This window comes from Euwallacea similis, chromosome 29, assembly GCF_039881205.1.
Source record: "Euwallacea similis isolate ESF13 chromosome 29, ESF131.1, whole genome shotgun sequence".
Taxonomy (NCBI): domain Eukaryota; kingdom Metazoa; phylum Arthropoda; class Insecta; order Coleoptera; family Curculionidae; genus Euwallacea; species Euwallacea similis.
Window position 1 is genome coordinate 485,442 of NC_089637.1, and position 27,869 is coordinate 513,310.

General features: G+C 34.8%; 1 protein-coding gene across 2 annotated transcripts; it reads left to right on the plus strand.

Moving 5' to 3' along the window:
- Positions 1 to 931: 931 nt before the first annotated feature.
- LOC136417664 (sodium- and chloride-dependent transporter XTRP3) lies at positions 932 to 27,106 on the plus strand. 2 transcript variants are annotated; one of them, XM_066403471.1, is made up of 11 exons: positions 932 to 1,469; positions 8,269 to 8,507; positions 14,267 to 14,500; positions 14,556 to 14,666; positions 14,728 to 14,969; positions 17,534 to 17,576; positions 20,661 to 20,862; positions 21,045 to 21,367; positions 21,421 to 21,621; positions 21,810 to 21,897; positions 24,515 to 24,637. In XM_066403471.1, the coding sequence occupies exons 1-10, from the start codon at positions 1,196 to 1,198 to the stop codon at positions 21,894 to 21,896; spliced, it is 1,956 nt and encodes a 651-aa protein (XP_066259568.1). In that variant the 5' UTR covers positions 932 to 1,195; the 3' UTR covers position 21,897; positions 24,515 to 24,637. The 2 variants fall into 2 exon arrangements, with proteins under 2 accessions (XP_066259568.1, XP_066259566.1); XM_066403469.1 differs by lacking the exon at positions 21,810 to 21,897 and having other exon boundaries at positions 24,515 to 27,106.
- The last annotated feature ends 763 nt before the right edge of the window (positions 27,107 to 27,869 follow it).

Consider the following 27,869-nt stretch of genomic DNA (forward strand, 5'->3'; position numbering starts at 1 on the left):
GTTAAATTGCGGATAAATGAGATGTTTATTAATGATACGGTCTTTCAGATACTTTTCCAAATTACTCGAAAACGGTTACAGATACGATAAAAGCGCAAAAGACGAAAAGGTTTCTAAATTGAACGGGAAATCCAAATTTTTTCTATTAAACTGTCAGTGGCGCACCGCAAAAAAGGTCTGTACGGTAAAAGGGGCCTGATTGCTGGAGAAATATCACCCTGTAGATTTCTAAATCGTCTAAACAAGTCAAAATTTGAATACATTTTCTCAAAAACTATAGGAGCTATATGGGAAATACAAAAAAAATCCAACACTTTGACACCCTGTATCTCAAAAACGAAGCGTTTGCCGATATACGTTTATACGATTTACTGAACTTAAAGTAAGGTACTTTATGGAATATCGCAGTGCTGCTAGCATAAACTGACTCACCCTGTATATAAAAAAACGCCTTGAAACCTCGACTAATGTACTATTGCCTTTCAAGGTCACACTCTCTCAAAATAACTGAGACCTGGTGGGCAAGGAGACAATGGCCCAAAATGGAAAAACATCGTAACGAATCCTATTAAGGATACTCATTATTACGAGACTTACTAAAAACTAGGCCCATAGGAGAAATAAGAGACGAACGAGATAATGGGACAGAAACACAGTGCGGGGCCTCTTAGGGGCTACTGCCTGTGTATGAGAGATCAGAAGAAGTACTTTGATCGGGTTAAGTAAGTTTTAGCATTTGATAAAGAGGGTGTTTTACGTGGGTAATTTACTGCGCACCCCCTACGGATGCACTACTATCGAATCAACCCCTATAGAAACGATTTAGGTTGTCCAAAGCGGTTCAAGAACGCATGCAAAAGGATACCCGTTCCTGGATAGCCTGTTCCAGGATAGCACAACAAAATTGCGTTCAGTCTATCGGCAACTTCCAGACGAGGAACTCCCGTAACGTGAAAAGTATCGCGTCACAGATCAATAAGGACGAAAGTCGCTCGCGAGCACATGCTCTCAATATTGATTATTAGCGGGGTAAATCTTTAATACCTTCCTTAAAGACGGAGATTTCCCAATTTTCCTCAGCTGTGCTGATCCATAACATGGGATAACTATTGCTATTTATATCGTTAATCATAAAATAAAAAAACGTGTATAGCATCAAATAGTTTTCCCGTGTAGAGTGTTGACTTGAACTTTGATGGCCGGGAAAACACCGGAACTGACCCGGAATGGTCATGAATTGGCGCCCCTAAACAACCGGCAAGGGAGTGGTGACAACCGGAAACCTGGAGTGACGATTGTTCTTCAGGGGCCCAGGGGGTCGGTGATATCCAGGGGTTCTCCTTGCCTGGATCAGGAGGATAATGTGGCCTGGTCTGGCAAGATTCAGTTCTTTTTGACTATTATTGGATACTCTGTTGGATTGGGGAATATTTGGAGGTTTCCTTATTTATGCCAGCAGAATGGTGGAGGTAAGTTGACTATGGCTCGCTTCAGGCACAAACTTTATTTATTTGGATTAATTTAGTCGGTCATTCATGAAGGTGATCTAAAGATAGGTAGGCGATTTCATGCCAACGTCGATGAATGAGGACGTAAATGTAAGCTTTATTTGACCTTCAGGTTAGGTCAGGTCCTGAATTATGTCAATGCAGTAGCGGTATAAAAGCAATTGTGAAACTGTGTATGTTATGTGTCCAGGTTTTAATCACTAAATCACGAGATATTGGTTGCAGAGGCAATTTGGTGTAATTAAATATACTGGGCGAATATGGGCATGTCGATAAAATGGTGAATGTAAACTTAATTTGCGTTCTAGGGGCCCAAGTTGTCGTTTTGTCGTAAATTTCTCAAGGGTATCAATCCAAGAGCCTTCGTATCTGAAATTAAAAATTAATTAGGAAAACGTCTAGGCTGGTTTGATTACAAATGTAGGAAAGTATCTTCGGATTTCTCCAGACACCCAAAAAAGTGCTCTTGATTCTATTAGAAGTATAGAAAATCTCCATATTACACAAGAAATTCACAAAGCGTTTTCGGAGTCGTTTGAAGTCTGAAAAGGGGTACCAGATTTTACACGAAGCTGGAAATAAAATTCCAGGTTTCACACTATGTTCGAGAAACCTCAGCTGGTTTTATTAGAAATTCTGAAACTTTTCCCCATTTTACAAGTTTCATAAGAAATTCAGGTCGGTTTCAGGTTATACTTGAAGTTCGAAAAGAAATTCCAGATTTTACCCGAAGAATGAAAAAAATCCGGGTTTAACACAGCATTCAAAAAAGCTCTGCTGATTTTATTGGGAGCTCGGAGAGTTTCTGTGGATTTTACGCGACATCCAGAAAGTTGTTCTTGATTTTATCCGAAAGTACACAAACTTTCCAGAATTAATGTGGAGTTTTGTGTTTCCATAGAGGCCAATATTTACATAACAAGAGATTAATTATTGTTAATTATAACTGACAAAATTACTAAATCTAATTAAGTTTCCGTGTTGTTTACAACCTGGTAAACACGCCAATATCGTCGGAATGTCATTGCGAACAAGTAGAAGACGGGAAGGAATTTGCTCTTCACTCCCCTTCCTTTGACCTATAACTACTCCAAGGACGCGACTTTCAAACACGTCCTTTAGTGCTGTTTGGGTGTTTCTAAATTTTGGATCAAAAATCGTTAGAATATTCTCCAAGATCCATAAATTTTACATGTACAGGCTGTCCCAGATAAGAATGCACTCTGCAGGGATTTCGCAAACCATAAGAGATAGGGAGGTGGTTAAATTAGAGAAAAGTTGCACCATTCTGTGTTCTGTAAAATCATGTTTTCAAATTTAAAAGTTTCTGAGTAGATCCAAAGTTATTTGAGAAATACCGATTTTTTCGCGATTTTTTTTACTGTTTTCTGATTTTATTTCAAAAGATATGTTAAAATAAATTTGCTTTTTTCATTGCCTTTTTCTCCTTTATAATATGGTGTTTTTAGATTTTCGATCCGATGTTTCGTTTCTTCGAAACCATCATCAATTTTATTTTTTTAAATAGTCAACAAATGTTATGTTACCTTCAATAAATTCTACTTTTTTTTCTCTATATTCTACGATATATCACACTTAAATTATTAAATGGTTTAATCTAAAAAAAATTCATTCTCCGTTTTCCAACACAACACAACTTCTATTCGACATCACGAGTGAATTTAAAAATAATTTGTACAGTTTTTTCTGAGATGCTCTATATAAAATTCTTTGGAAATATAAGAAATTTCACATTTGCAAATTTTCGGGAACCTTAAAAAAGAAAATTAAAGAAATCCAAAATTAATATCAGAAGGTAAATTCCACTTCAAACTTCACCTTAATTGCTATTCCAAAATGAACCGTTTTCGACCGTCTTTTAGGTCGTTCTCGATGACTTGCCGAAACTTACATGTAAACTCCCGAAAGCAACAATCAGATTCTCCCCTTTTATATTAAACCACAAACCCGTCTTATCCCGATATTCTACTCCTACCACCCCATCCTGTGTGTTGGCCCAATTTAACGGCATCTCCCTTGACTCAGAATAGTCTCCTCTTTCTACAATGCCGTAGCCCTTCCATCATATCGCCCTTTACAATGTTAAATCGCGGTTTAACGCGAGACAGCAGAAATGGAGATCTTATTCTCCACCCTTAATTTTCAGAGAGTAACACATCTCCGAGGACCAAGAGCCTAAACACCACAACTTCTACTTTTATCACAAAAGGAAAAAGAGTTTTTGGCGACACATACAAAAAAATGAAACTTTTTTATATCATACGTGGCAGATCAAAATAAACGATCAAGAAATACGTTCAGGGTTACAACGGTTTTTAGGATAAAAAGCACTCTGCGTTCAAAATTTTTGAAAGTAGAACCACAAAACGAAAATGAACACATAAAATACGTCATATATATATATATATATATATATATATATAGGGAGTCCCAGAAATATTGGTACATATGAGGATAGCCTACTAAGGGAACCATAAAGCAATTCAGCTAACTAGACCCTACAAAAAATTGCTTACTTTCCTTGTCCAAGATTTTTTGTTTTTTTTTATGTTTTGTTTTTTATCTGTTGTTTTTTTATGTTTTGTTTTGTTTATGTTTTTTTAGTGTGGAAATTGGGAATAAATCTTAGAGTTATTGATTCACCGGCTTGAAATTGCCTCTACGCGAGGTTTTCAGTATGATAAATTCATTTAAAATCCCTGTTCTATAAATTAAAAAGTGTGATTTAATTTCTAGTTTTAACTAACGAAATGTGATATAATTTCAATTGTGCATATTTCGAACTTCGAACATGTGGTTGGGCTCTAGGTCTGCCAGTCTACCATATTTTTATTCATTCAAAATCAATTAAAAGCTAGCAGCAAAAGATTATTAATCAGTTTTTTAGATTTTCAAACGATTTAACTTTATCAGCTAACGGTTCATCTACTGAACTACTTTACTTAGTAACTCTTGCCCTGTTCTACTAATGAGGTGGTTGAGTTAACGTGTGCAATTGGAGCTTTATCACTAACGCACTGGACGATGTGGTGAATTACAGGGTGTCTTTAAAAAGTCTGTACAAGATTCCATCACAGATTTCTGAGGAGAAAATATGGCGATTTGACTCAATTTACCTTAACCCAAAAGTGGACTGTTTTCAAAATATATGACGTCAAAAGGAAGATTAAAAAAGGGAAAAAAATCACTTATTTGATGTGTAATGCGGCTAAGTAAACAAAATGTCGCATAAGGGGGTTTTTAGGGGCGAGAAATCAGAATCCGTTTACATTTTCGATGTATAATACATTGTAGAAGGCGCTGTCAACGTTATTTGATCTCTCTTTAAAGGGGCATAACTTTTTATCACTCGGTATAAAATTTACTTATGACTAGATTTATGTTTTCCTACATGTTTTATGAAAAAAAGAGATATCTTGGTACAAGTTCCTATGGGCATTACATCTAGAGATATTTGAAATTTAAAGTTCGCTGAATGTCTTGAAAATTAAAAGTACATATTTACTCGTGCAGTTGAAACGAAAAAAAAATAAAAACACTCAATTAATCTTCAATCATTATGATTTTTTAAATTTTCATGTGATTATTTGACTACGCCAATTCTTTATTATTTATTTTGCTGTACTTATGCCTTTTTTCCATAAAACATACAGGAAAACTCACATTTAGTCATAAATATATTTTATACCGAATGGTAAAAAATTATTCTCCTTTAAAAAGAGGTGGCTTAGCGCTGGCAGCGACCTCTATAATGTGCATCAAAAATGTAAAGTATTCAGATTTCCCACCTCTAAAAACCCCACGATGCGATATTTTGCTCAGATAGCAGCACTACAAAAGAAGTAATTAATTTTTTTCCCTTTTTTAAGCTTCACTTTCACGTCCTGTATTTTGGAAACGCTTTTAGACTAAAGGTAAATTGGAGTAAATCATCATGTTTTCGCCTCAAAATCTGTGGTAAAATTGTGTGTCGAACTTTTAAAGACACCCTGTACAAGAATTGGTTTCATATTCTTTGAAAGTGGCTGTAGACATTTTGCTGCACGTTCTTGATCGGGTGTGAAAATTAACGATAACCGAGTTCTTTTCTTGGAACAAATTGGTCCTTATGTAGGAGGAAATTTTTGGAGAAGGAAGAATTAGTCGTCCACTGCGCTAACGAATTTATTCAATGAATTTAGTTAATTCACGCTGCATTTTTATTTATAGATTATGAGCTAACTAATAAGGCATTTTGATGAAATTTTACATTTTTTTGTCTCGATATAATATCGCCTTCAACGCTTCGAAAATCGTCACCTCTTAATTAAATTAAAGAACAGCATCATTTTAAGAGGATATTGGATCCTGTACTAACTAAGCTAATCTAAATATCACCTTTAAAATATTTCTTGCACCTATAAATAGGATTATTTATACAGGGTGTTTTAAAAAAAGGATTCAAGAATGAAGATAGTGATTCCTTGACCCTTTCTAAGAAAAAAAAAGTCCTATTAACATGGAGGACACCCTGTATCTCAAAAACTGTGCGTTTGCGGATCTATGTTAATGGGAACATTTTTTTCTTAGAATGGGCCAAGGAATCACACCCTTCATTCCTGAACCTTTTTTTAAAAACACCCCGTATACTTAATATTTATCTTAATATCAGTCCAAAATCCAGATATCGATTAGATGTCCAGTTGTTCCGAATTCAGGTTAGCTCGTTAAAATTTTAAGCATGTTCAGTCGAAACGGTCTTGTTCTTGTTCACCTCCTTGTTTTTCCACATTCCATTGGAATGCGAGGAATAAAAATAAAATACCACCATAGTAAATTGAACACATTTTTACGTCCATACATGTAAATGTCACGTTTTCAAGGATGAAATTTGAATTTAATAGTGAAGTTTCGAAAAATACGATTTATTTTGCAATTTTCGTCCTCCCTTTTACGAAGAAAGTTATGCGTTAATCAAGAAAGTGGTGTCTTTGATTAATGATGCATCGAAAATCTGTGAAAATTCTTGAGGCATCACATTTGCTGCTTCATGAGACGTGAAACGTGATGCCTCAAGTATACATTTAAATTCTTAACAATAAAAATCACAAATCGGTATATTTTGATTTTTTTAAAATGAAATGTGATCATATAACTTTCTTCAAGAACTATCTAGGGGCAGATTATTTTGAACTAAAAAATCGTTCTTGCTGTTTCTTAATAAAAACTCTTTCAAAATGTAAATATTGCAAAACAATACGTAAGATTTCGAAGTTTTTTTCCAAAAATTGCATGATAGTCGTTATTCCTTAATAATCTCTATTTACGCTCAATGCCGTTCTCTATGTATCTGTGCTAGTTAGTGGCAACTAATGGAAGGGCTGCAAAGCAGATTTGCTTGCAAATTTCTATTTTGTAATTTTATTACTTACTTTATATTTATTGCACCTACTTCAGGGTCAATATTAAAAATTCCACACTTAAAACAAAATAGTCATAGAAAAGCAGTTACCTTTTTATTTTAGCGTGCTATAGGATAATAAAAATAAGCCAAATAAGTGAGAAAATTGACTTTTGCGGGTTGTTCGGTTTTTCTATCAGTGTTGCTTTGAACTGACTAGATCAAAGTGCCGCAGCTCAGTGAACTTTCTATGATTATCCTGGCCCCAGGGTTACTGTAACAGCAATCATTTTAAAACGTTATAGATACTGAAGAATGATTTAAATGGACCACTTGTAAGATGAAGGCAGATATACAGAGTGGACATAATTTTAAACATAGGATGGTTTAGAAAAGTATATTAGGATATTTTTTTATTTTGAGTGGACGGTTTAAATTACGGAAACATTGCTGTAACATTCCTACTTAAGCAAATTGGATTACCGGTCATTGGGTCAAATTGGATTGGAGTCAATTTAAATATATATAGAGTGGTCCAATTGCTATGGGCCACTATTGCTATCTTTTAAACCGTAAACGTTACAAGTTCGGTTAAATTAGACAAAAGTTGTTAAATTTGATGATAAGTTAAGTTCTCGAGGCATTGTCGCCAAAATTTGTTCGGTTTCGAAAGTATTGGGAAAAGCGAAATTTTGCCGAAAACGTTTTTTGTAAATAAACCGAAAACTAAAGTTTTTTTTACTACATTTTATTGGTTTTTAAAGCTCTACACACTAATATTCAGTTTTAGAAAATAGCACTTTTAGTTTCTGAGATATGGACACTAACTTCAATATTTTAAATACGAACCTGGATTCAATTTAACCATGACCTGGATCACATGTTTACATATGCTCGAAAATGTCTTCAAAGTAATAGGGGATATTTTGAACATTTGTAGTTATTTGTAGTATTTGTGCCTTTGTAGTAATTAATTGAAATATTTCAGCGTCACGTTCTATTCATTAAATAATATTGATTAAATTAATCGCCATTAATTTCTTATTTCAACAGAGCTACCTAATTTATTTTGTTCTATTAAGGGTTTTAGGACAGAGCAAAATAAAATTTATAGTTTTCAAAAGGCAAACCTAAAAGTATAAGAAAACCAAACATGTTTTCGGCAAAATTTCGTTTTTTCCCAATACTTCCGAAACCGGACAAATTTTGGCAACAGTATCTCGAGATCTTAACTTGTCATCAAATTTGACAACTTTTGTTGACTTTAACCGAACTTGTAACGTTTACGGTTTAGAAGATAGCAATAGTGTCCATAGCAATTGGGCCATCCTGTATATCAAGATAACTATTTTATTTCAGGTGCGTTCCTGATACCAGTAGCAGTGATGCTAATCTTGGAGGGTATCCCTCTGTTCCTCATAGAATTAGGCATAGGGCAGAAGATGCGCTTAGGCTCCTTAGGCGTCTGGAACACCATCCATCCCTGGCTAGGTGGAATAGGGATTTCCAGCTGCTTGGTCACATTCTTTGTTGCACTGTATTACAATGTGATCATTACCTGGTGTTTTTATTATTTGTTCAACAGTTTTCGGGTGACGGTGAGTATCTACCAAGTTTTGTTATGAAATCTACATGTAGTAACCAAACGAAGTCACTATCAGATTTACATTACTGCTCAAAATTGATTCCGATGAAACCTTGTTGCTTTCTCAGTTTATGCTTAAAATTAAAATTAAAGTGTTTGAGCGAGACAAAGAAATTTGATATTGAAATGAGGATCTTTAGAATTGAATTGCCCTGAAGATTGAGGAGAACCAAAAGGATGGTCGAAACGTTGGCGGTTTTGAAATTATAAAGTGTTTATCTTTGAATGTCCACAAGTGTCTACTTACACTTTCACCTTAAAAGGAAAAATGCTTAAGCATATTGGTTCTACACTCGTCCAGTATTTTTTTGGTTTTTTGAAAAAATTTGGGAAAATCAAACGTGGCTCTTCATCTTTGCAGGAAAAGACATACCAAAGTTGGTTAATTTAGCCAAAGATCCAACTTTGCAAAAATTTAATGTAAATTGCGTGGACGTTCCATATTTTTATACCAGTCTCATGGATAGCAGATCTTATGAGTTCGAAACAATATCATTCTTTCATGATTCGTGGCAAATCTAACAAATCTGCCAGCTTTGCAGCTCTTAAGCCGAATTTTCGCTGTTTTAACTTATTTAACACTTAGTTTGATAAAATTGATCGATTCTCGTATATTTCGCAGAGATCTTATCGATCCGGAGCAATATCGTTATTTCCCGCGGTTTTGGGTCACTTTACTACCATATTCCCGGTTTAAATTTATAAGAAGCCCAGATTGATAGATTTGGCCGAATTAGGAATATTTCCTCTATTTCCACGATTCGTGGCAAATATCCAACATCTGGTAGTTTACGAGCCTTAAGCAGAATATCTCGGGTTTTAACTTACTTAAAACTACTAAAAACATACAAGGTGTCCGAAAAGGTCATGTCATAAATTCTAGGGGTTATAGAAAAGGCTGAAATAATGCTAGTATTTCATGGAAAAAAATTCATTACCAAGTTATTCCCTCTCAAAGTAAGATTTAAAAAAAAGCATTTTTGCTATAATTTTCGAATAATTTTTATGGTCACAATGAAAGTTGGTCTGTTTAAATAACTCATAGTTACGATTTTAGTATGTAAACAGATGATTCATGTGTTTTATACAGGGGAAGTCAAAATGTCTCATTTAAATTCATATACCTATTTTTTAATTATGAAAAAATTCATACTAAAAAATACTGACTCCATCAACTCACTAAAAAGATGAATGAGTTTAAATGATAAATTTTGACTTCTCCTGTATAAGGAAGACACATGAAACATCTATTTAAATATGAAAATAAGCGTGACTATGGGTTATTTAAACCGCCCAACTTTCATTGTGACCATAAAAATTGTTCGAAAGTTGCAGCAAAAATACTTTTTTTGAACTTTTTACTTTGAAAGCGGAATAACTTGGTAACGAGGGCCGCTAGGATTTTTTTAATACAAAGCACAAGCATTATTTGAGCTTTCTCTATGACCCTTGGAATTTATGACGTGACCTTTCCAGACACCCAGTATAGCTGCTGAATATTGCAATTGATGTAAGTAATTTGTAATATACCATCGTCTAGCTCTATTCTTGGTCTAATCGAACGAATGCTCAAAGATTTGGCTTGCGATTGAAGGCCTGACTCTAAATGCCCCAATTTATGAGCAAATTATTGGTTTATCTCAGCGTATCGAAAAATATCCTAAATGGTGCAACGATTGACGAGGGATTTGACCTGCTGAAATGAAATAAACTGGCCTGCAGCCCTTAGAATGCAGGTCACGGTATCGAGGGGCAAAATAAATAGAAAAGCTTGTGTAATGGAAATAGGAAAATTCTAGGTACTTATATTTCCACCCTATGGATTGTAGGTCAATTTATTTATTTATGCGAAAAATACTATTACGTCCGTCAGCTTAATGAACGCCATGGCGTAAGTGTAAGCGAAAGAGGCACTACTCGAATTTATTTCCACTCGACGTTTTACGAATTTCCTCAGAAGAAGATGCATACATGAGGAGTAAGGTGTTTTAGATGTATCCGACATCATTAAAGTTCCATCGCGTTATATTTTACATTGAGTTTCCAACTTTTTATAGATATAGCTACTTCTAGGCACTCCCTTTTGAAAACATTTCTTCTCCCATTCTCTCAGAATTTCATCTATAGTCAGGTGTATTTTGAATAATACAGTTGGACATATGACGCATCATTACTGGCGTCGGGTTTTTCCCGTATAGGATGTCTCCGGTAACATGCGACCTTTTTTAACTTGTGTTATAAATTAATTAGGAGTATAAAATATCCATCGATCTCCAAACATTAAAGTAAGTTGGGCACTCATTTCGTTGGTGCGATGAGCAGGAGCACCATCTAATTGATACCAGCAGTTCCCATATAAATTCAAAAATGTAATAAAATACAGGGTGTGCCATTTAAAATAACAAAGTTGTTGTCAGTGACACATAGATCTGGCAACGTTGCAGGGATACCAATATTTTAATTGAACAGATCAAACTTCATTACATCGGTATCCAAAATTTCAGATCTCTAACTATGTTAGAACCCCGTAAACTTTTAATTGGACACTCACCGTACATGGCCCTGTATACGGCGCGACCCATAAAGCCCGCATCATATGGGAAATTCTTTTACTTATGAATTTGGGTAAATTTTGACTTTGCCTTTCGATTGTGCTTCATAAATGATGAGAAATGACATATAAATCAAAAAACAAATGACTGTCTACAACTGTCAAATTGCATTTTTTTTCAAAAATATCCAAAATCTACCACTATTTCCCAAAATTTTGAAAAATCACAAAGGAAAAAGTTTCTCAGTTTCTTATTTTCTACCCATATGCCAATTTTCAATTTTCTCGGACGACTTTCATTTTTAAAAATCTTTTTATGTTCCTTACTTAGTGGTATTTGTATATCATTAATGTCCTTCAACTTCAATACACTTATTAATCCTTATCCTTATCGGTCCCCACACAATTGAAAGCAACTTGAATGGTGAAATCTACCGAGACATTTTGGAAAACGAACTGCCAACATTGTTTGAAGACTTGAGCTTAGAACTGCGGTAGAACATATGGTTTCAACATGATGGTTGTCCAGCACACTATTTGATAGTAACGTGAGAATCCTTAATCGTGAATTCAAAGATCGTTGGATCGGTAGAGCTGATCCGGTGAACTGGCCTGCTAGATCACCAGATTTCACTTCGCTAGATTTTTTATGTGGGGATATATTAAAGACAAAGTTTATAAACAAATACTAACGATATGTGAGAATGATTGAGCGTATCAGAAATGCTTGTATCTAAATTCCAGCAGGCGTACTTCTCGGCTGACTTCGGTTGTTCGAAATGCGGATTAATAAGTGCATTGAAGTGAAGGCCATCATTTTAAGCACTTACTTTAAAAACTGCTTGAAAAAGTTTTCGTTTACATTGATTTTAAAGCAGATTTAACGAAAAATTCCGGCAAATCATAAGGGAAAGGAAAATTAATTTCGTTGATTACAGTGCCATCTATAATGAATCGAAAAAAATGTTCCAGACAAATTCTACGTGTTTTTTGTCGTAGAAGTCGAATCTGTAATAAAAGGTAGGGAATGTCATTTAAGAAATTAAAGTTATCCCCCATTCCCCCATAAGGAGAGGCAGAGGGACACTAATTTTAGCATCAATGTATTTCTCCTGCGGAATAATTGAACTTTCATAATAGACATTTTTTTTGTAGAGCGTTTATTATTTGAGATATTGCGATGTCTCAATTTAAATGTTACACCCTGTATAAATATTTTTAAAAACGTCCTCTAATACAGTTGTTAAACGATTTGGTGGGTCAGTAGTGATCTCGAAAGGCATAATTAAGGACAATATTTTAATAAATAAAATACGGATACCTATAGAGGTAACAATAGTGAATACGCTAATGAATGATATTGATATTATTATAGGACAACCTATGCTAAATCAATCGAACATACTGCTGGAAATTAAACCTAATCAGGTAACCTTGTCAAAACGTGAACAAAGGGATAACCGACAAAGCAAACAACTAAATTGCGTAGAAACATCTCTAATAAAACACTGTGATCTTTCAGAAGATCTCGATCAATTATTAAATTTAAAGCAATTGTGCTTTGCACAATCGCCTGTGGAATTGGGCACAGTACATAGATGGTACCGATTTTCTCCAATTCTAAATTCAAAGCAATTATACAGGGTGTTTCTGAATAGATGGTAAACATTTTATTGCGTGAATCCTGAGCCAAATTTAAGACAAAAAGTTCATATAAAGACATATCCAGAAATGCTTCGTCTTCGATCTACAGGGTGATAAAAGACACTTTTTTTTCGTTTATGTTTCGATAAATGGATTATTGACCGCTGGTATAATACAAGCCTCTCATTTGTCATTTACTGGCTCTGCAATCTTGGTGCAAAAACCCAACGGTGATTACAGACTCTGTATCGATTACAGGGAACTAAATGCCATCACTGTACAAGATCGATATCCATTACCAAATATCGAGGACTTTATCAACAAGTTAAGCGAACATAAATATTTTTCTAGCTTAGACATGGAGCAAGGTTATTATCAAATTCCACCAAATAAAGACTCTATCGATAAAACCGCATTTATAACACTGAACGGTCAATACGAATTTCTTCGCCTACCATTTGGTTTATGTAATGAGCCTTCAACTTCTCAAAGATGGGTAATACTATTATGGATCCATCACTTCATTCGAAAATTTTGGTGCATCCGGACGATATTTTAGTACCTTCGAAATCTACCGTGTGTCCCCGGATAGGCGAACCGATTCTTGCAAAAAGTAAAAAAATTTCAATTTAAATTTTCATTTTTTGTGCTTCGGCTTGGTTAAAAACTAATTTTTAACGTAATTTCACTTTTAGAAAATGAAATATGTCTAGGAAATTTTCAAAAAACCTATTTTTTTGGTAGAATAAAGTGTCTTTTCTGTTTCAAATACTACATAATCTTATTAAGAAAAGTTGTATTAGAATCGGGCCCACACAGCAAACTTGAAAGTCCTCGGCCAACTTTAATTTCTCACATTTTGTTGTATTTCTCAAATCAAAGAATTTTATTTTCACCAATTTTTGTTTTATTAAAATGATTTTGAGAAAAAATCTGTTTTATAAACTCAGCAGTGTCGGAACGAGGATTTAGTTAACAAGTATATGTGCAAACAAGAAATATGTTCGTATACAGGTATTACCAGGTCAAATGAGAACATAAGGATTTTGCAAGTGGGAGAAGAACTGCATAAGGTTTAATATGCCTCGGACAAAGACCAATGAAGAAGAGGGTAGCGACTGAGGTGGGCGGAGTCAGTCCGGACCGGTCTTCACCTCGATGTTTAGATTAGTATCGATTTCGCGGTGATGGAATTTTTAAAGATATCAGAGCAAAAAGCAGCAAAGTAAATTCATGAAAAAAATAAATTAATCCAACATTAGAACTTGCATTAGTAAACATTCTGAAACTGTAAAAGATTTGGACACCAGACTCCGCCCATTTCAACTGTTAGCTTCGCAACTCACTTCGTTGATGTTTGACGGAGGCATATTAAAACTTATGCCGTTCTTCTTCCTCTTGCACAATCAATGTTCTCACTTTAACTGGTGATACCTGTAAAAAACTTCTATTTACCAAATCCGTCCTGGTTAAACCTGTCCTGGTATTGAACTAACTGAAATACTTTCAATTCCTAGTCCGAGTTTGAGCTGCCATGGCAGAGATGTCCAATAGATCCTTCAACTAACCAAACCCTTAAAGAGTGCGAAAAATCCTCAGCCACAGCTTACTTCTGGTACAGGGTCACCCTAGACGCTAGCCCTTCTATCGAGGACCCTGGATCACTCAAATGGTGGATAGTTTTGTGTCTTTTGATAGCCTGGATCGTTGTGTTCTTTATTGTTATGAAAGGAATTCAAAGTTCCGGAAAGGTTTATATATGAATTTAAACATTTTGCTAAAAGAATAATTTTTAATGTTTTGCAGGTTGTGTACTTTACTTCCATGTTTCCATACTTAGTGCTGACAATATTCTTCATTGAGGGAATGTCCTTGAAAGGGGCAGGTGCGGGCCTCGCTCACATGTTGAAACCTAAGGTATGTTGGTGGTATGGTTACTAAAATCTGCATATGCGTTTATCGAACTATATTTTTCCAGGTTCACATGTTAATGGAGCCTAAAGTATGGCTGGACGCAGCCACTCAAGTTTTCTATTCATTTGGCCTGGCATTTGGGTCATTGATAGCATTCGGTTCCTACAACAACCCCAAGAATAACTGCGTCAGGGATGTTATATTGGTGTCTATATGCAATGCTATGACTGCCATATACGCCAGTGTGGTCATATTTGCCATTTTGGGATTTAAGGCCGTCAGTAAAGTCGAGGAATGTTTACAAACGTGAGTGCTATTCGTATTATTACTTGTTTGGTAGCAAATTGTTGATTAAAAGGCATTTTTCATAATGGAATAAAATTACAAATTAACTAAAAAGCCACACGGGCAAGGTCAGAAGACACTTGCGTGACCAGGTACTGTACAATCTGCACGGAAAACATAAAACAGCAATTATCATCAGCAGTAGAAAACTTTTCTCCTCGGCTGGAGAAAGTCTATTACCAACACACCTTGCCAAGTTTATATTCAGACCAATTAAATCGGAATTCTAACATTAATAGCAGACCTTCACGCAACTAAACCAAAAAAACGGTGTAAAATACTGGTAAGGCAAAAAAGGAACTGGCAAAAACTGAAATTCACTAAATCCTAACTCATGGGGCTCTCGGCATTTGTAAAAGATACGAGGTCGGTTAAATTGGAGCAAAATTGCGCAATTTGGGGTTCATGACCATGCTATTTTAATATTTGAAAACCTCCATGGTTTTCAAAGATATTCGAAAAAAAACTGACTATTTGGAAAAATTATTTCCATGTTTTCCTTATTTACCAACGTAAAATAATTCAAAAGGATTCACACTTCATTATTACAACTCGTTCTTTTCTATAACGTGGCGATGTCATGTTTGAAATCCGACGATTCGATTTTTGACCACCATCATCAGCTTTGTTCCTTCTTATAAACGACATTTTGCATTTTCATATTTTTGAATTCAGCTTTTTCTTCTGCAGTTTGGTGGAAATATCAAAAATCTTGCTTTTGCAAAGAGCAAAATAACAAAATATGAAAGAAGTAATTAGCGAAAATTATAAGAGGTACCCGAAGGGTTCACTTTCCACCTCCAAGAACAGCTTTATGCGTCTTCTTAAATTCTGCATTGATCTTCAAACATCGCTTCTTGTTATTGTGGTCCTTGAAAGTGTGATGATCTTCCTTTGCAGTTGAAGAACATCGGTGGGAACAGATTAATAAATGACATCTTTTACGCTCCTCCATAAACAATAATCTAATGGGGATAGATCTGGTGAACGTGTCGGCCGGCGTTGTTTGAAAAGACTCTACTGGGAAATATTTCAAACAAATAATCTGCCACTCTTCTAGCATTATGTAGCGGAGCTACTTCTTATTGCAATAAAAAGTTATTAAGCAATTGAGGCAAATGTTATCGATACAATCCATAAGGTAGGCCCTTTAAAAGTGTAAATGCCCATTTGCGCTCCAAATGTCTTTGAAAATGTATGGGCCATAATTATGTCGTCAACTAAAAAGTAACCTAGGCATTTGGCCAGAATGGTACTTGTAATGGCATGGTGTTATTGTGGATTTTCAATAGGTCAATAATATGCTAATTTTTATGACTGAACACGAGTTCGTAAACTGCCACTCATCCGTGAATGTCACATTTGAAAGAAAATCGGTATTTCGGTCTAACAATACCAGAATTTTTCTACAGTTTCTCTTTCTAGCATATCTCGTATTTCTTCACTTGAAAAATGCATTTTGTTGATAAATTTATACGAATTTTGTAACTGTAAAAATGTGGATGTTATTTTTTAAGAATTCTTCGCACAAACAGGATTTTTGATATTTGCACCAAACTGCAAGACTCAGCCGTAACAGTGATACATTGGCGTACTCAGAAAAAAAGTTGAATTTAAAATGTCAAAATTCAAGATGGCGCCCATAAGAAAAAACAAAGTTGATGATGGTTGCCGAAAATCAAAACGTCGAGTATCAAATAGGACATAGTCACGTTGTGAAAGACGATGTAGATTTTGTGTGACCTCGCCAAATAAATTGATGGAAAAATAAAAAAAGTCCCAACGAAAACTTCGCAACTCGATTTTCAGTATTTAAAATGAAAATGTGCAAAAACACCCGATCCGGACCCGCCGATTTTTTATTCAAGTGGGACAATTTTTTTGTATTTTGTATCTTCGACTTCAACCCTTGAACAGGGATGACAGTTACCCCCAAAATTTTTAACGAGAAGGGATGTCGAGTAATACCTCATTTTAAACTTACTCTCATTTTGAAGTCTGCAGCTCTTATTTTGATAAATTAATTATTCATTAAACGTTTTTTTCCTCACAGACTTTGACAAGCTGTCATATCAACGGGGATAATGGCAGTCATTACAAACTTGGAGGTTATAATGAGGGTACAACTACCTTTAACATGAGTATCAATCGTCACCCTGTCCCGTTAAAAATTTTAGGGGTAACTGCTATTCCCGTTCATGGATTGAAGTTGAAGGGTTGAAAATACAATAAAAAAATTGTCCCCCTCGAATAAAAAATCGATGGGTCTGAGTGTTTATACATATTTTAAATACTAAAAATCTAAGTGCAAAGTTTTCGTTGGGCCACCCTGTATAAAACTATAAAACTACATTTTAAAAGCTTACTGGGTCAAGAGCAAATGCCTTATTGATTTCGGCATTCTGCCAAATTGTTCTATCTTTGCAACGGAGAATGGTACAGATGCCTGATAATTAAATTCGATCTCATAATATATTCTTCTTTATGAAAGTTTAAATGTTCCTAATAATTACTTTTATTTACAGACAAAATGCTACCAATTGCTCTCTGGAGAAAGAATTGGATGAGGTAAGAGAATTCTCTAGAGAATGTACATATTATTTGAAGAATTTTAAATAAAAATTCAAATAAGTTAACTTTTAAATATGGTTATTTTGTGTAAAAAAAATATTAAGAGGAGCTTAGATCACTAGTAGCGAACTTTTAAGCTAGTGACAATATTTCCTTGTAATGGAGAAATTAATGAATTGTATGGTTCTCGTTTTTATTGAACTCAACTCCATTAGCAAATGCTTTTTATGTACTATTTTTATCTGACCTCGATAAACTCTGAATAATTAGACACAAAACTAATTTCTTAATTCCATTTTTTCCTGCCCCGAACATCAATTAGGTCAAAAGAGATCTCATAACTTGGATAATTTCTGGTCTGCCTACTTATCACCAATCCTCAACCTATTTCAAATCATACCCCAGCGGGGGCCTTGGGAGCAAAGATGTAAAGGAGATAAGGTTTTTCATGAAAGAAATAAAATGCTACAATCTGCAACTGAGAAATCGCATAATGCATTCGATTAACGCAATAAAAAATACATCAGGAATTTTTCAAAGAGATAATATGCGACAAAGGGTCGAGGATGTAAGTAACGTGACATACTTAATTTAGTCTTGTAGTTTTAATATTAGTTAGCAAATAATGTTTTTTTCCATGAAAATGGTTAAAGTTACAAAAAATATTCAAGAGAGCTTTTTTTCAAAGAAATATGAAGCATTCAGAAAATTATATATTTTGTTTAAGCCAGGGGTGTATATTTTTCATTTAAAATGTTCAAGGTCAAATTAACGGGGACACCATTGGTGAAATTTGAAATGTGGGTTTTTCCCGTTAAAAGATGTGTCTCTACACCTATTTTATGCTCGACAATTTTCATAAAAATGCCAAAACAGGCTTATTAGGATAAACATAAAATTATAAAAATTTTGTATCTTCTTGTATTTCAGGCAGAAAACGAAGGGGAGCCATGTTCGTATGAACTTTTTTCTTATTTCTATACAGTTATCAGTTGGCAGACTTATTCTGAAACACCCTGTATAATGAACGGCCGTTTGTTGTACAAAGTCAACAAGTTATATATTATATAATTTATTACCATAATAGCACAGTTATTATAACGTATATGTTATATAAAATAACTATTCCAACATGGCAACCGAAAGTCTATTTCGATCCTCGAATTTCTGTAGTTTACTGGCAAATGCGGTTCCCCATACGGCCTATAAATTCATTCATCATGTGGATATTCAGAAGCACATCACAAAAGCCATTCTTTGCTTTGTTGTGTTTATCAGATCCTAATTTGAATAAATATTGAGACAAAGACTTTTTTAACCATAAAATGTTGTGGTCTTTTAGGAATTTGGGTCGTTCGAGTTTGAGAATCCTGATATACCCATGCGATGCTCGGCATAAACAAAGACAGGTTTAATAAGCGTAAGCTCAGATTTTGATGGAATGGAGATACGGGGAGACTTATTAGCATTTGAACTTATATCGCGACATTCCAGATTAAACAAGATTCTTAAGTCTATAAAAAGGATAAACCACCCGAGAAGCGGATGAAGATAGTTTGCATTTAATGCCCGAGCTAAGCAGCGTTCATAGATATTGTCTCACGGCTGATTTAATTAGTCGTGATCCCACGTAAATACTTATTCAACGTTTTTCAAACTATTCGTTAAATCTGCAGATTTGGGAGAAAATTTATGAACTTTCAGATTGACGGGGGTTAAGAGTTTTGAATTTCAATGTTGGCACGTGGGCAACAAAGTTTACAGATTTGTACAAGCATCAGGCCGTAATATACAGGAGCACTTGTAAGCGTATAGACATAGGAAAAACTGGAGAGCAATTACGTAGGGGTCAACGACAGGGGATTGCTTGATCGAGTATCGGTGACATAATTGAAGTCCTCTTAGGGCACCAAGAGTATATTGGGCCCCGAGGGCCCTTGAAAACGAAATTGGATTTTTCTATTCGACCAAATGACTCAAAGGAAAGAGTGTTATGTATAGAGAGACGTATAGGTAGATTGAAGACAAGAGATGCAATAATTTTCATGTGAAAATCCATTATAAGTGGGAGAAGGACCGCATGAGATTTAATATGCCACCGGCAAAGACCAACGAAGTGCCTTGCGAGGTTAGGGGTTGATGTGGGCGGAGTCAACTGTTGCACGTCAACGTCAACGTCTCCACTTCGATGTCTAGATTAGTATCGATTTCGTTGTCTTTCCGGCGATAAACATTTTTAAAAATATCAGAGTAAAGGGCAGCATTGTAAACAAATAAAAAAAACGATTAATCTACTACTAGAACTTTGGTTATTTTTATTTATTTATTTATTTTATTTTTCTTCTATTTTTTATTTTTCAACTAAAGACTGTTTATGAGTACAAAATCAAAAATAAACCAATTTCCTATCAACGAACAAGTTTTTTCATTGTTCACATACTATTTAAATGTAGTTTGTATTGCACTCTTTACGACAGTTATAACCGTTTTTCTCAAAAAATAATCGATAAATTTTGAAATGCTCTACAAAATTGAATGAAGTTTTAAAAGATCTTGAATTTGAGGTGTCACATATCCCCTCGTACCATTTAAAATTTTTGGGAGGGTTGCTGTAGCACACATAAGGGTGCAGTTTTGGGGTTGAATTTTATATAAAACTTCATTTCCATCAAAAACTGTTTTAACGTATTTTGGGAATATTCCAAAAAGACCTTATGTTTCAAGATTAAAGGGGGTGAAGTTTTCATTGAATGACTGTACATGTGGCCACATACCATAAAATCGTACCCTGAGGAAACATAGCGTGCACGGGTTAAATTGCGTAATAATTAATTACCGTTTAGTGTGCTACTCATCGAAAATTAATTTCTGTAACTCGAGGACATTACAAAAGCCGGCGTCGCCTCGTTCTATAAACTACCTAAAAAATGCTAAAAATCACTCTTTGAACAATATACTAGTCCTCTATTATATTTTCCTTACCTGTTCCTACGCATTTTTATCGTATTCAATTACCGGTTCAAACCTCCCATTTATTGGGTTGCACATCATATAATATTACCATCTAAATTTATTTTTCAGGCTGCGGAGGGAACTGGCCTAGCATTCATAGTATTCACAGAAGCGATAGTTAAATTACCTTTCGCACCATTCTGGGCCATCTTGTTCTTCGTTATGTTACTCTCACTGGGCATTGGATCTCAAATTGGTATGCTCGAAGGCATGCTCTGCACTATCTTCGATATTGAGATATTGAAGAGAATCAGCAAACAATATATTACGGGTAAGTCTATCCTGATGGCACAACTAAAATTCGAAGAACCAGTTTAATGAATTTCGGGTAAGTTTACTGAGAGGACGGCTTTTATGGAAACAGAGCCTTGAGCCAATCAATGGCGAGCCAATTTAACAGGAACTTTATCTTCCCTATAACCAGGTACTGATATACATGATGATTTCTTCCAGGTACTCTTTGTTTATTGTGCTTCTTCATTGGGCTCATCTTCACAACTGGAGCAGGCGAATATTGGCTTACCATGTTCGACTCCTTCGCAGGAACTATAGGTTTAATAGTCTTGGCCTTAATGGAGATGATTGCAGTGATGTACGTCTATGGGCACCAGAGGTTTACTAACGATATCTTCGAAATGACTGGCGTCAGGCCTGGATGGTACTGGCAGATAACCTGGCGATTCCTGGCACCTGGCATTATGATCGTCATATTGGTGTGGTCGATAGTCTCGATGGTGATCAAACATCCTGAGTACTCAGTTTGGAGTGCTGAGAAGGTTTTAATTTTATTGAATTTTTTGCTTAATTTAGAGTTCTTGGATTTATTTAGGGGGCGGCAGTGAAGACTCCCTATCCTGGATGGGTCCTTGTGGTGGCTGGAGCAATGATTCTTGCAGGAATTCTTCCGATACCCATAGTGTTCTTGCTGCGACGGTATCAGATTCTCAAAATGGATATTAACATTCATGAAGGCTCAATTAGAAGGATTGACACTACTGTTTCTACCAAAGAAATGATCACTGATGTTGATGTAAGTACTTATTTACTATCCTTAATGTACTACTCTGATTCAAATGTAAAACACTACACCAGTTTTCCATTCTAAAGCACTGCCATACACACTAATAAAGCTAACAGTAGAGGATTAATCATTGTACAAATCCAATGTACGCTAGTGTCCTCGCTTAATTTTAACGATCCCAATTTATTCTAAATCAGGAGCAATTAACCAGTCCCGAAGGTCCTTGCATCACGGCTTCCAACACGCTCAAAAACAAATTCACTATTGGCGACTTTGAGGTTTAATGTAAGTAACTGTCTGCTTGCTAATTTTTCTTTCGTTTATTGCATTGTTTCGTGCTTTATGTTAGTGCAAGTGTCAACACTCCTTCCAGGTGACATCGTTAAAGGGATAGTTCGGTTCTACAGGGTGTTTCCAAAAATGTGGGCAATATTCCGGAAGTGAAAAATTCTTGTCTAAAGATTGTGCTTATGTTTATAAATTGTTTTCCAGAAACTTGCCTTTACGGAAATACTATTTCTAACATCAAATTTTCTAAATAACTTTTTAATTCTTTTTTTTCCAATAATGAATTTATTTCAAAGTATTAAGTTTATTTTCAACAATTTTTCACTTTCGGAATATTGCCCATATTTTTGGAAACACCCTGTATAGAAATAATGGCGACTTTGTAGTTTTAACATACTAGATATAAATATTTTTCCTTTAATAGTGAAGACATGGTTAATAACACTTCCTATTTTAATTAAACATTTAATATTATGATAATATAATTATAAAGAAATAAACAAAACGGCAAAATACAAAAGAGTGAAGAAAAACCAAGAACAAAACAAAACAGCAATAAGATATACGTATAAATAACGTATATAAATTAAAACAATGGAATATATTTGTACAGAAAAAAGTACTTTCAAGACAGCTTAAAGATGGAGTAAAACAAGGCTAACAACGCTGAAACAAGATGGAAAATAAGGAATTCATATTACGAATCAATCAATCCAGTCTCCAAATCTCTCATCGTTTCAGAATTTTTATTGATATAAGCTCTACTGATTGAATAATCGGTTTTTCTTTCATTCATTGACATTGCTACTTTTTTCTCATCTATTTTTTTAAATTTCCATCGCTGCGAAAGCAGCAAAATCGATTTATATCACGATATTCACCTAAACATCCAAGTGAACACTGGTCACTGGACCCTGGTCAGACTGAGTCCCCCTACTTCAACCGATAGCCTCGTAACCCACTTCATTCGTCTTTGCCCGAGGCATATTAAACCTTATGCGGTCCTTCTCCCACTGTCTGTTTCTAGTTGAAATGTTTATACCTACAAGGTGATTCACAACTTATCTATAAAATTTTAAGGGTAAGTGCGTCATGAAAACCTAAGTCGTTTTGTAAGAACATTTTTTGGAAAATCCTTAAAAGTTTTTCGGAAAAAATTGTTAAAGTTTAACCATTGTATAACTGGACGACTATAATGTTCCCGTTTTTCTGCAGAATCCCTTTTAGGTTCATCAATCTTACGTATAATTTATAGTTGGGTCTCCCACGTGTCAATGGTTCGGAGCTGAAGACATGGGTGATCCGACTTAAGAGTAACAATTTATTATGCCAAAATTGCTTACACATGTAAGCTCGCTTCTTTTATTTCGGGTGAAATAAAGGTATCCTTAAGTCGGATCACCCATGTCTTCAGCTCCCAACCATTGACACGTGGGAGACCCAACTATAAATTATACGTAAGATTGATGAACCTAAAAGGGATTCTGCAGAAAAACGGGAACATTATAGTCGTCCAGTTATAGAATGATTAAACTTTAACAAATTTTTTCACGGAAATTATAAGAATTTTACAAAAAAATTTCTTACAAAATCGACTTAGTTTTTCATGATACACCTACCCCTAAAATGTTATAGAGTAGTTGTGAATCACTCCGTATAGTCACAAGCTGTTGTATTAATCAATTAGGCAACATATGTTCTTATCTATAATTTAGGAACATCCTACGTGTCTCCAAAATTTCTCTGAAAGATATTATTTCTGATAACGAAATAGTGAATTAGAAATATCAGAATCATCGCCTAATCCACCATTATGAAGGTGATCATGTGCAGATCCACAATGATGAACTAATATGGGATGTACACTACGATGACCCAAGTTCGATTTTTCATTTTAATTATTTTGTATATGGCCATGGTTGTAGGAAAAATAGTGTATGTCGGAATAACATTATGAACATTTTCCATGGTTAAGAAATGTTAATGTATTATCAAAGTATAGAAAGATAAACTTACGAATTTACTGGTACTCGACTGCTCCTCTGTCTTTCTATCTCTCGACTGACTCTTCTTTTCTTCTTGCCTTCCATTCTCAGTTCCCGGGAGACATCCAAGTCCAAAATGGGATTCTCCGACACTAGGCCACCTATTGGCAATGGAAGTAATAACCTCGTGCGACAGTGCTTCATCCCTAAATGGCTCTGTCAGTTTACCCATGTCTGTCTTATTGCCAGCTCTAATGCTATAGTGCTAAAACTTATGAACTGTTAAATCTCCGATATGTACAGTGACGATATCGAGAAATGGTTTTTGACATTAAACTCAAAAATCTAGCCGGTGACACCTAAATCAGTTTTCTTCTAGTCAGGAAACATGTTTTTCCTGTCAAAACGAAACACCCTGTACATAACTCCCAAGAAAGTTTCTTAACATCACTCGCGAAGATCGCCACCTTCGCTTGTGGCTCGTGCGCAACACCTCACTCGTGCGTTAAGAGCTACTTTCTTCCCTTGCTATGTAAATAACTACCTATTATTTCTTGCACTAAACTTCGTTTAATTGCAACAAAAATTCATAATTTCTAATCATTTTTTCCTCTTCATTCTCTCTGCAGCTCGAAGAAGAGGACGACATAAATCGGCACTTGTCATATGGCGACTCGTCGTCCTCTGACGAAGAAGGGCCCCAACTCAACATATTCTTCGGCCGAAATTCCCGACCGGAAATGGTTTAAAAATAAAGAGATGTCTTAGTTTTTTCAGGTTTTGTCTCAGTTGAACTTATATTTATGGTAACAATAAACTTTTGCCAAATTTTTGTTTGCGCAGTGACATGGTTTCAGGGATTGGAAATGGAGATTTTGCTGTTAGTAGTTTTTAAAGGTTTAATTCGTTTTTTGTTAAAAAAATGCCAGAAATATACAAAAATACTCCAAAATCTCCATATTGTACAGGATCGTGTGATATTTTTATTTTATTATATTGTATTTTCAATTTTGATTAGATTAACAATTTATTTCATATCAGTAGGAAAGCCAAGTGATACTAATCGTAAATTCAGGTATTATGTCACTCTGCATTATTATTAGAATATTTTTATATTTGTCCGAAAATGTGATACTATTTATAGGCGGTTTTTCGATAGAATTGTTTTAGAATCTTCTTTTATGCATTTACAGGGTGGAGCTGAAAAGTGCATAACCCGAACTTGTGTATCTAAATGCAAAAAAAGAAAATACCAAAAGATGGAAGAATTGTGTCGTAAAATATCACGAAAAGTCACCGTATCTTTCTTTTAATTAAAGTTCAGTATTAGACCAAGCAAGCGGTAGGAGCAAGACAGCTTTCAGTTTCATCCTCACTTTCAAAGGGGTAATAATTTGTATTGTACAAACACAACCGGGTTCCACTTTTCTATAGCCAAAGCTTTGTACCTAACATTTGATTATATGTGTAGGTAAATAAAAAGAAATTTAATATTTACAGGAATATAAGGTCTAGTTGAATCTATCTCAGGCCTTTACGAGAGTGTGATTATTGTTCTTATTATTAGTAACTAGGAAAAGTAATATTTATAGAGCCGTTAGATCAAAGTCCTCGCACCTTTACCAAGACTACAACGTCTATGAAATTGTCAAAAAAAAAAGACAGATCATTAGTCAGTTTCGTGGTTTCCACGAAAATAATCTTCTAGATAAAGTTGCCAGGACGTTGATCTAGCGGCCCTTAACCCGTTTATTTCATTACCAAAAGTCACATTTAGGATACTGTTTTCAATAACGTTGATCAATTAGGATTTCGTTTTAAAGACTAATATTACTCGTTGATTTTAGCTTGGAATTTTTAGTGTTAACGCTGCAGTAGGTGCAATAAATATGATATAAGTAAAACATTACGAAATGGAAATTTGCGACAAATCTAATTTGCGGTCATTTCCCTGGTTGCAGTTGATTATTACAGATAGACAGAGGACGAAATTAACCATAAATATCCACAAAATAAAGCAGATAATTAAAGAGATGAAACAAAAAATTAAATTTGATTTTTGAAGTGTGAGTCAAAGTCAAAATATGGAATAAACGGATAAAACAAATTTACCTATTTTTGAACAGAGTGACTGTAAAATCGCTTTCTGCACGTGCGTAAGCGCACCTGCTTACTCGTTAAGTGTACGTAACAGTCAATTTCTGAAGGTTGGTTAACAAAAGCCTCTGTGGGATAGTCAAAAGCGTGAGTGTTTTTCTTATTTTTTCTCAAGTCTGTAATAAGCCCTTTTGCGTTTTTCTAGACAATAATAAAAAGTTAAACATTTTTAAATTACTGCCCCCTATGACTTGATATCTCTAAAAGGTAAAGAGTTAAAAGATACCTACGTTAATCTCCGAAGAAGTCCTCTTGATGTTATATAGGCTGAAGTTTGAAATAATTACAGTTAGGAAAGGTCGGAAATTTTTACCTAGAAGAAAGCGATTTCTTGATTTCATTCTAATCATCTTTGCTTACCTCTCTTATCGATAATAAGTGCAATTGAGCAGCTGTGCTGACAGAAGGCATTTAATATAATATTAAAGAAGTCATACCTTGTATGTCCGCCTACATCGTGCAGGACATTTTATGAATTGAACTTTCACTATTTCAAAATTTACTTTTTTTTTTAGACAAAAATGCTGGCAAAAAAGATTTATTATCTCCTTCCCGAGAGTGAAAAATTCTTCACTACTGAGACCTTGTTGAGATGTAATTTAACACCTGTGGTGGCCATGAATCCTAAATGCTCTACTTCATCCTTTAAAACCCCAGATTTATCAACTTAGATCTTAAAATTGGATTCACAATGTGTGTCAAGGCAAATTTCATTCACTGAACCTCACGAGATGTTCGATACAGGCTGAAGGATCGATAATGCAAGTTTCAATCCAAAAATGCATTAATTTGAAGTCATACATTCATAAATCAGATTCTAACTTGACAAAATCTTTATTTTAGTCCTGCAAAATCAAAATAGTATAGTTTTGTTTGTTTTATAGATTCGAGTAGACTTTGGCCTTTCTGTAGGTTTTTGGAGCTTTTCGGGCACAACATCATCATAATCAGAAAAAAAAAGGAATTCAAAAGTGTGAAAATTCACGATGGCGCTCATAAGAAAAAGCAAAGTTGATGATGGTTGGTTAATGGAAACGTCGGATATCAAATAGGACATCGCCACATTATACAAAAGAAAAAGTCGAAATCGTAATTGCAAATTGGCAAGTGTAACACATGATTGTTTTTCAATTATCAATGACTAGCCGAATCGTAAAAAAAGGTCAGGTCCCTATTTGAAAAAAATGTTGTTGATGGTATTAAAAAACTGAAATGTCATATCTCTGAAAAACTACTTTCATATTTTAGCGCGGGAAAAAGTGCCTTAAGAAAGTGTTCTCCGTTTTCATGTTTCTTTATAATTTAAGGCAAAGAAAAAAAAAACAAAAATAGCAATTTTCGGTTTTTTTCGGGATATCTCCGGAAGTAATCGGAATTTTTAAACAATTAAAAAGGTAAAGTACTTCTTTCATAAAGACATAATTTTGCCTCCATTTAACCAACTGTGTATTTTTTACAATTTTCAAGACCTCCATGTTGAGTATCGAATATGGGACACCCTCTACACGTAATTGACATCTTTTGATTACACCATGCATAGCATTTATAATAGTATTTGGTGCTATTTCCTAGCAACCATTTACAATTATTTGTCTTAAAATATGGATATTTTCTGGCTGGGTAACATAAACCCTATAGCCAAAAATCCAGTGGAGAAAGGTCCGATGAATGAGCAGGCGGTTTTATCTTATTCCTTTTCGCTGGGTCCTAATAGGTTCCACTTATCCAGGGAACCAGACATCTTTGTATCGGATAATACAATGAGATAAGATGGGATGAAATATTGATGACCACAGGATAACACAGATGGCCCCATGACGATACAGA